This window comes from Cibotium barometz, chromosome 34, assembly GCF_041138505.1.
Source record: "Cibotium barometz isolate CiBa-2024 chromosome 34, ASM4113850v1, whole genome shotgun sequence".
Lineage (NCBI taxonomy): Eukaryota > Viridiplantae > Streptophyta > Polypodiopsida > Cyatheales > Cibotiaceae > Cibotium > Cibotium barometz.
In genome coordinates, this window is record NC_141079.1 from 4,314,149 (window position 1) to 4,324,327 (window position 10,179).

At 42.8% G+C, this 10,179-nt stretch overlaps 1 protein-coding gene across 2 annotated transcripts in view; it reads left to right on the forward strand.

The window, feature by feature from the left end:
- The window catches only part of LOC147618631 (serine/threonine-protein kinase GRIK1-like), a 60,803-nt gene that overhangs the window by 49,855 nt on the left and 769 nt on the right, over window positions 1-10,179 (forward strand). Inside the window, exons 8-10 of one of the 2 annotated variants that reach the window (XM_086773665.1) lie at window positions 7,464-7,530; window positions 8,699-8,814; window positions 10,164-10,179. The exon at window positions 10,164-10,179 is cut by the window's right edge and continues 63 nt beyond it. In XM_086773665.1, coding sequence (XP_086629791.1) covers window positions 7,464-7,530; window positions 8,699-8,814; window positions 10,164-10,179 — 199 coding nt within the window. The remainder of the gene's footprint in view (window positions 1-7,463; window positions 7,531-8,698; window positions 8,815-10,163) is intronic. The other variant, XM_086773666.1, reaches the window with a different exon arrangement.

A 10,179-nucleotide genomic window follows, 5' to 3' on the forward strand; every position in this document is an offset into this window, starting at 1 on the left:
TTTTCTAATTGGTACTTCCTTTGCACCTTTGGAGGAAGATAGCCTTCAATGACGCCTGCTTTAGCCTCCTTTTTCTTAGGGGTTTTCTTAGGTTTGGATTGGTTATCCTTCTGCCGTCCTTCTTGGTGTCTTTAGAAGATGAATTACCTTTCCCCGGTTGCGAAGCAGTTTGCTGTTGTTGGGGTTTGGTGTACTAGACTGCGGTTGCTTGGGCTTGCCTCCGTTTATCTTCATTTTTTCATTTAGAGCAAGAGTCAAAGCCCGGTCAAAGTGCTGGGTATCCACGAATGAATTGGTCCATCTTGGCCTGCTTAGATAACCCTAACTAAAGTGATAACCTTACTGGAAAACTGAAGCACGGGTTACCCATTCTATTTGATTCCATAGAACTCATCTGCCAGGTTGGTCAAATATTGGGGAGGGAGAAATCTGGTCTTTAGGTCATGAGTGAAGGTATCCCAGTGAAAGGCTGTGACACTTGGGGAGCTGCTACGTGAACTTTATCTTGAGGATCTATTAGCTTTGCCAAAGGAAAATATGCATTAAACTGATGAATAAATTGATTAACAGCTAAATGATCACGCTTACCATCATACTTACTAAAATCTAGTTGAGTTCAGATGATGGTCATTGATGTCGCGGGAGTCTGGCTGGTGGCACCTATGGGTGGGGAAACTGAAGAGAGGGTGTGCTGAAATTTCAGATGCATGGCCTCCTTTTCTCACTGGCGTTCGAGTAACATTCGCTCTCGTCGGTGCTCCCGAGCTGCGAGTTCAGCTTGACGCCGGTCTTCTAGAAGCTTGCGTTGGGCTTCCTCATAGTCTCGTCTGTCTATTTTTTATTGCTGTTTTCTTGGTTCTGCTGCAGCTTTTTCTTCCCGCTATTTGGTCTCATTCTCTTGTCTTTGTTGTTCCATCTGAAAGAATAGGGAGATGAAGTCAGGGGTAGCTAGTGGAGTGGGTTTTGTTGCGGTTGCCTCCAAGAGTTGGAGACGCTCCATGAGAAGTTGGTTTTGTGCTCGGAGTAGAGCTATGGTATCTGCTGTTGGAGGAAGAGCATGGTATCCTTCGAGGGAGACATCTTCTTGCTGATGTGTACTCTCCTCTGTAGACATGTTATTGAAGTCGGTGGTTGTGCCGGAGCGAAGTATGACCATCCAAGGATGCTTTGATACTGGGATGCGGTGTGTGTGGACAAGCTGAATCTGATACCAATGTAACATGTAGCGGAATTATGCGTAGATGTAGAATCCTATCACACAAAGTCTCACACCGCCTTCTTTATCCCGAGTTTCGTGAGTCTTTAGCAATCCACTTTTATCACTTCACACTTTTAAGAGATGAGAGAGAGAGAGAGATCTCGACACCTTATTGGGTCCCAAATTACCCAACCACTGAAGGGGCGCCTCCTATTGCTAGGAGTATTTGCTTTTATTACTTTGAAGAGAATGACTGTATGACTGACTTGGGTCTATAGATAAGCCAAACACAAGACCTTTGGAAGACCAAGAGTCGACTGAACTGTACATGGTTGTAGAAGCACCAATGATGTCCAATCTCAAGGCCAATGCACTCTTCCAAGGGGCTGTAGGAAGGCTGCAGACTCTGGTTGAGAGATGGGCTGTTCTGGTCTAGGTAGTGATTATGCAATATGAATGAATGAACATGCTGTGTTTACCGTCACCTTGATGGCTGAAGCAAATGATGAAGTGGATGTATGCTGAAAACTGCTGAAGGCTGAAAACGCAAGGGACTGAAGTGCTTTCTCCTTGACTGAATGCTTATGATGTGTTTTGTTTTTGATGAATGCCTATATGCTCCAAGCGATGATGCTCCCAAGGCTGACGGCTGAATTGCTTTTGCTTGAGTGATGATATGCTATGGAATGAAGCAAACGATGCTACTTATATGCACATGAAGCTGTTCGGCTGGCTACAGAGCTGGCCGACTGCATCACTAATGCTACATGACTTGTTATCATGTGATAAATACTGAAATAATGTGTATAAAATGCTAAAATAATGCTAATAAATATGGTAAAAATTTGGAATAATGCTGAATAATATTCGAAGGCCTCTGCAATGGTCTACATGCATATGGGATGCATGCTATGCAAATGCAGACCGTGATCTAATGCAAACCCTAAGGCTTCTACTGACCCTACATGCATGAATGATTCTCTCTAAGTGGGTTAAGGGACTTGACTAACTGACTGACACTCTTAAGGTTGAGGAATGACCTATGTAGCTCGTACCTAACATATGTTGGACTGAGGATTACAATGGGGCCACGGCATACGACAATATCATATCCTAAAGGGTCCTACTGTTGTACAATGATGCACTGCTGATGAGCTATCTTGTCACCATGCACTACAGTGCAGATTGCATGTGACAAATGATAAGGGCAAGGATGGCTATTATCAGTCTAAAGCTGATTCTAGACAGCCATCAAACAAGCGTAAAAGTGATACAGATCAGCCCAAGAAGAAGGAAGCTAGGGCACTACATCAGTGAGTGCAAGAACTTATGAGGCAAATTCTTGTCTTTGACCAAACATCTAGCCATTTTCATTAAAGACCTGTTCTTTCTTGTCTTTGACCAAACATCTAGCCATTTTCATTAAAGACCTGTTCTTTCTTTCCACAACACCATTCTGTTGTCGTGTGTATGGCATAGTACACTGATGCTTAATGCCTTTTTTCAGCCAAGTAAAAATCGTACATGTATTCCATCCCTTGATCTGTACAGTGAGTTTGCACTTTGCAACCTGTCTCATTTTTAGCCCTTGCAACATAGTGCTGAAAACACCTAAACACCTCATATTTTGCTTTAAGAGGGTACACTTAAGCGAACCTGGAGTACTCCTCAATGAATGTCACAAAGTAAAGATGCTTTCCAAGTGATGGTGTCCACATGGGACCACTCACATCACTGTGTACGAGTTGGCCCTCGCTGAACCATCTTTTGGAAAAGCATTCCTGTGCATTTTACCTAAAATGCACCCCTCACAAACATGTTTGGGTGGTAGCTCTACATGTGGCAAAGCCTACACCATTTGATGCCTTTGTAGCAACATCAAATTGCCATAATTCGCATGCCCAAACCTGGCATGCCATAACCCTACATCTTGCATGGAAGAAGTAGAAGTGACCAAACATGCACCTTGTGCTCTCTTTTCAAATGAATCCAGATGATACAAGCCTTGGTACAAAGTCCCAAAAGTGACATATCACATAGTCCTTCTCTCTATCCCTCACTATGCATCTGTCATCCTCAAAATTGACCACATAACTTCTTGTAGCAAAAGAGGAAACTGACAACAAATTCTTCTTAATGTTGGGTATATAGAGTACATTTGTAATGCATATATCAGATCCATCTACGGTTGCGAGAATGATCTCGATTCTCACCAATCCCTTTGACGCAAAGAGATCAAGGCCATAGCGTGAGCATCACGTGCATCCCATTTGCGTTGTTCCTGAGTGGCAAGTGCATGTGCTGGTGCGTGTTGAGAATTCGAGTGCAATGTTTGCAGGTCTAGGCTCGTCACACGACTGACAAACCCCCAAAGGCTTTTGCCCACTAGCAAGTTGTTGACCATAAAACTCTACAAGTAGTTGGTGTCATCCAACTTATCCTCCCGTGAGAGTACACCAAATACATCTGTTGCATTCTGTGCCATAATGACTGTATGCACAAGCTGCAAGCAGACCACAAACACTTGTAGGCAAAAAGCAAAAGCACTGTTGTGCTATGCCAGGCAACTTGGAAGTTCCTGCGCCAAGATTTGCCCACAAAAATGCAAGTATAGGCTGTAACCTCCTTGATTTTGTGCCCAAATGACACCAAGCTTACAACCCTGTATTAAATGCTTGCAATGGAGCACTAATGTGGCTCCCAAATAGAAAAGCCCCAAAATTTTCAAACTGTTAAGTATGAAAATTACTTGTATCAATCTGTAACCACAGTACTGCTTGTACAGGAGTTTGTACATATGTAAATGAGTATTTAGCACTGTACTGTTGCAGTGAATGCCACATCAGCAAGCTGCAGGTACACCCAATCTGTTGTATGGCTGTACGGACATAAGCAAAAGTTGTACGACAAGGTCCAGGACAACTGTATAGGGCTGGGAACACAGATCTTCAGGCGAAACCCTAATTAGTGGTTGTCATACAGGCCTGAAATCAGGGTTTTCAGATTCTGATCAGATTGGTAGTTCCGGGATGTCTTGTGGTGTCCCTTGTATGAAGGGTTTTGTAATATTCAGAAAAAAAACCCTAAAACAGACTGAAAAACTAATGTTAGGGTTTGCAGGGCAAAGAAAGCTCATATACATACAGAGGAAGAAAAAACGAGCTGGAGAGAAGAACTTGCAGGTATGTTCACATATATGATATTAAATACAAAGCACAGGCTATAACAAAAGCCCTAGTTAAAGTGTCGTTTCACACTAGGTGTCCAGGGGGAAAAACCCAGTGGGATAAAAGTGCCCTTGGAGTTAGCTCTTGTTCACACATGACACGACATATTTGCATATGCCTTCAGGAACGGCCAGCCCCTTCCTTCAATAATGTGTATTTATCTTGGGAGTATTGCATCACGGGTATGTAGGCAAGCACATAAAGATGCTCTGCAATGCAACATTGGTATGGACAATCCATGTTCATGAGACTATACCCAGTGGAAATCCAATCCTCCAGGTGTTTCGAGCATGTGCACATAGTCACAAGTCCCAGCAGAAAGCCAATCCTCCAGGCGTTTCCGGGCATGTACACACAGGCACAAGTCCCAAAGGAAAGCCGATCCTCCAAGAGGCATGTACACATAGGCACAAGCCCCAATAGAAAGCCAAGTCCACCAGATATTCTGGGCATGTACACACATACAGGCACAAGTCCCTACGGAACATCCAGGGTTAGTTCCGTACGTCGTACGGATTAGATCGTACGCACGATTCGTACCCTACGGTACCGTACGTATCCGTACGATCAGGTACGATTTTGCTATTTTGTAACTTCTTGTCTACAATTTTTAAGTTTAGGAAGTATTTTTTTTTAAAAACGTACGAATATCGTACCGCACCTCAAAAAATTTTTAAGGTACCAATTAGTACCGTATTTTATCGTACCATACCGTATCGTACCTTTCGTACTAACTAAGCCTGGGAACATCTAATCCCAAACATGAAATTCCGGGCATGAACACACCAAGTCCCAGCAGAAGATCATGTCCATAGTATTACATGACAGGTGTCGATCCCATGCATAAGCATAAACCAACAGCCATGGCCGCCAGTCCAATGCATACACATAGTGAGAAAGCAAGGGTGGACCATTCGGGTGGCCAAATGGTATCAGATTCATTGAAAGGCATGGTTTTCTCCGTACACATGTCCCATGCTGTGAGGATTGCCACTTAGCTGAGGGTGCTGTCACATCGCCTTTGGGATAGCAGATGGCATCCCACGGAATAGACAAATATGTAGGCTATGTAGTGTTGGAGAGAGAGAGTTAAAGGAGCATTACATACAATTATACAGAAACACTACCATTGCCTTTTTGTTGTGGGTGATGCATTGCAGAGACCAGAGATATCTAGGACTATAGGTATCTCAGAGATAGAACTCTCAACTCTGAGGTGGCAATCCAAGAGATGGGGTACTATAGCAGATACATGTATCATGAACTTCTTTGGCTCTCTTCCATGTGCTTTGGTCGATACCCAGCCTGGGTGAGACCTGTAGGGACAGAGGGCCCATGACAAGGCCACATGACCGCATCGAGTGATCACCCCCATGCCTGTGGCACATTGGCACCATGCACTCATGGTGTACTTGGTTAGAGAGCACAGGTCCTCATGTCCTTGGTCTTGAAGACTTAGACCCTCTACCTGCCCCGCGATAGCTCTAAATCAAGGACTTGCTTCAATGACACAAAGAGGCTCCACCAGAGGTAGTGAATATTGAGGCCATGTGCTCGCTCCATAACATAGTTGCATTCTGTACTTGTACTCAACCTTGTGATCCTTGTAGTACTATGTGTACGGCACGCGTTTCGTACAAGCATCCTGTACGGTGTACAAATTACACAAGTTTGTATATAAATTTTGAAGTTCCTGTTTATCCTAGGACCTAGACCTTATTAGGCAGCCCCTTTTCCTCGTCCATGCATTCCCATATCGCTTGCACATAGTATGTGTAAACTATTATTTGTATTAAACACGTATCAAACGTATCTTATCTAACATTCTAACCACCTTGGTCCACGAGGAGGACACATTATGGGTCCGGACACTACACACATTGTCTACGTAGTATGTTGGCCATGTCTTCCCTTTTGGCAGCTCGTTGTTTTACATTTTTCATGTTGTCTTGACACCTAGTTCACACATGCCCAACCCACACGCCCAAGGGTTGGGCACCTTTTAAGCCGAATACGAATGCATTAGGTGCATAGTTGCATTCCGCACCTGTACTCATCTGATGTGTACCTTCAGTACTTTCTGTACCACTCCATACGTATGTACCTTTGTACGGATGAGGTCTTTGTATCAAATATGAGGTTCAATGTACAACACTTTTTTGGCCTGTTTTTTAATTATTTTAGTTAGTGGTCATTGCTCCTCAGTAGTTAATGGATTAGTTTTCATTTCAGTATTACCATTGTCTTTCATGCAATTTTTGTATGGATGCTAGATATTTCTTATTTTACACACGCGCACGCGCGCGCGCGCGCGCGCACACACAGAGTAAAAAACGTGAACGTTCTTAAAGTACTTATCTTGATGCGTACTTTACGTACTCGTACCATACTGCACTGTACCTAAAGTACTCAAACCACTATGATTAGGTGACTTTAATGACATTATTTTTGGGCTTGCAAAAGACTGGCCGCCAATTGGAGTTGTATCGACAAACGACTGTGCTTTAAAGAAGCCCTCACTCCCCATTCAGAACATATTCTACAAGCCTTTCTAGGGTAGCCAAAAGAGAGAGAGAGAGAGAGAGAGAGAGAGAGAGAGAGATGTTATTAACGTCTATGAAAGACCCAAAGGGTCTATGAGACCAAAGAGGTGTTAAATAAGATCCATGAGTAGACACCTGTTGGGCTGTCCAACTTGCCCCAAAACTGCTAGATTATGTCAAAATGCCACTAAATTAATGGCACATGTGGCAATCGTGTTTAAGTGTGGTTAATTGCTGGGAAATCTTAGCAATTATGCTGCTAAATGAATGGTAATTAACCCGATAATTGCATCTGTAAGGGTGGTTAATTGATGGAAAAGCTTCACTAGTAAATGATTGGAAATCAACCCGTTAATTATTTATGTAGCTTTGTGAGTCATGATTGTGTTTATGTTTTTATGCTTCTATATTCTTGGGAAAACACTAATCACAGCTGATAGGTTCTCTTTTTCCAAGAGATGTTTGTTTTCACTTACCCTTGGTGTGCACACACAGGATAACAATGATGAGCTTCGTAGATCTCCTGGCACCCCTGTTTATACAGCACCAGAATGTATTCTAGGTAAATAATATGGATTTTTGGTTAAGAATGGGGCATGCTAAGCTTGAAGATGGAGGAGTTACTTGTTTGCAAAGGAAAATGCAAGATTTATGTAACCTAGTCGCTTTATTCTTCTTTTTATTAATAATGTAACCTAGTTGCTTTATTCTTCTTTTTATTAATAATGTAACCTAGTTGCTTTATTCTTCTTTTTGGTGGATTTTATTTTATTTTGTTTTGTTTTTTCTTTTTTTTTTTTGGTGGGGGGGGGGGGGGGGGGGGGGGGGGGGCGCGTGGGGGGAGTTTTAACCTCCCTTTTTTAAGCGAGTGGGAAACAATATTGAGAAATCTCTTCTTTAAGTTTCTTACCTTCCCCCAGGTTGAACTTTTCTTTAACCTATCTTTCCATTTCACCAAGTATTCTAGGTACTTAGGATGTCGAGTATGTCTTGTCCTCATATGTAAAGGGGGTATGGTTAGACTCCCCCTTTTTGAAACCATGGGGAAGAGGTTTTAGGAAATCTTCTTTAAACAGTTTACCCTCTCCTGCACTGAACTATTGTATGACCTATCCTATCATATGATCAGATATTCTAGGTACTTATTAGTATATCAAGGACGTCTTCTCCTTTCTTCTAGAGTCTTTTTGGGTTCACAACTAGTATTGTCATCAAGGGGGGTATCATCTACTAGATTGCTCAGCCTTTTTCTTAAGCGACTTCCATGAAACATTAGATATACTTCTCGTAGCTTTAGTTGGTAAGCAACTACACCTCTTTCTCTATCCACTGTGAATGAACCACACTACTTAGGAGATACCTTTGGGTATTCACCCACATTCAGGGATTTTGGTTCCTCACCTGAACCACAATACCTAGGAGAGCTTTAGATATTCACCCGTCTTTAGGGGTATGAAGAGCATTACATACTCCTGAAGCAAGGGACATTTTGTCATAAGGGTTTTTCTTTGCAGGTATCAAAATCGAGACTAGGGATTATGACAGTATCAATATCTTGGGCTAGAAGCTGTGATCTCACTTTGTCTTGTGAAGCTCACAGAAAATTGACATGCATCTCAACTTGGAAAGATAGGAGGTGCAAGGCTGTGTATGATGTGCTAGGATCTACAATCGGTAGAACACTTTTTCTGCATTTTAAATAAGTCGTGTATATTGCTTTCTCATATCAGGGTCAACTTATGGTGGGAGAGCGGCAGATGTTTGGGCCTTGGGAGTTACTCTTTACTGTATGGTTTCGGGTCAATATCCATTCATAGGGGACACATTTCAAAGCACTTATGATGAGGTAAGGGTTGTTGGATGCTAACCATGTGCTCTAGTTCTGGGTTACTCTCACGTCATTGTAGTTAATGCACTTTGTGTTTCTCAATGACTTGTTTTTTGACTGTGAAGTATATATTGCATGAATGGACTCTTACCTCAAATGCCCATGAGATAGTCGTCATTAATCCTGATCCAGATAGCAGAAATAGGGTGTGAGCGGTATCACATATGAAAATGTTGAGTACCTGCAATGGCTTCTGTGCATCTAGCTCCCCAAGATTGGTACACTTGGAGGCTTCCAAAAGTCTCCATGCTGAATTCATAGCTGAGTGATGTGGTCTTAATGGGGAGATTGGGGAACTTGTGCCAGAGGTACTATCCCATTGAGCTGCAAGGGACCCCTTATACAACATCTGGGTTCTTGAGTAAATCAAAGAGTCACATGATTGAACCCTGAGTGATTTAGCAAGACCTCTTCTAATGATAAACATAAGGCTATCTGCTCCCATACTCTGTGGGTCCTTAAATGCAATGCGGATGGTGTAGTGCATCTTGCACAATTGGAGGGTGAATATGTGACTAAACTCTCTTGATTAATTTGCAGTCCACCATGTGCTATCAACAAATTGTAACCTTTCGCCTCTTGCCAGAGGCGAATAAATCCCTGCATGGACCTTGTAATGTGATGATTCTTCCAATGGGGCCTCTTGATAGGAACCCAGGTGGAAGCTCTGAGTTGGATGTGATATCCATTCCTTCCATGTATTTGAAGAAAGGAACGGGCTTTTGTGAATCCATGTATCCCGATTCCATCACAATTTTTCGATTGGGAAGCTATCAAATGTGGAGAGTTTTCAAAAAGAACTGCACACCACGTCCACATACCAATGCTTGCCTTCCCATCCGACCACTCCGATAGGAAGATGGGCTGCAGCCACCGAAAATTCCCGAGTGATCATTTTGTGTAGTCTTTGCCAGTCTGCAACGTATTTGAGTGAAGCATATAGCCTACAATGGGATTCCTAGCCATGAAATAGAGTCGTCTCCACTCCTCTAAATGTCTAAGTGAACGTGTGTGATCCTGTAGGCTCTCTTTGAAGCTCAAAGGCCTTTGATGGTCATCCATGTCCCAATCCCAGGTGGACCATTGCATATATCCACTAGCTCCGAAGGAGTTGTCCTACACATGACCGCAGAAGCACAAGCAAGACACAATGTATCAAGCTGAGGTGACGGGGCTCTTGATTCACATTGCATTTGATTAGCCTCTTAACCAGCCACCCAACCACCCCAAAGACAACTGAATTTAAAACAAAAGGAAAGGGAGCTGTATGTGTAATCTTTTGGTGACTTTGATCATGTTGTTGGCAGATTGTTCAGAGCACTT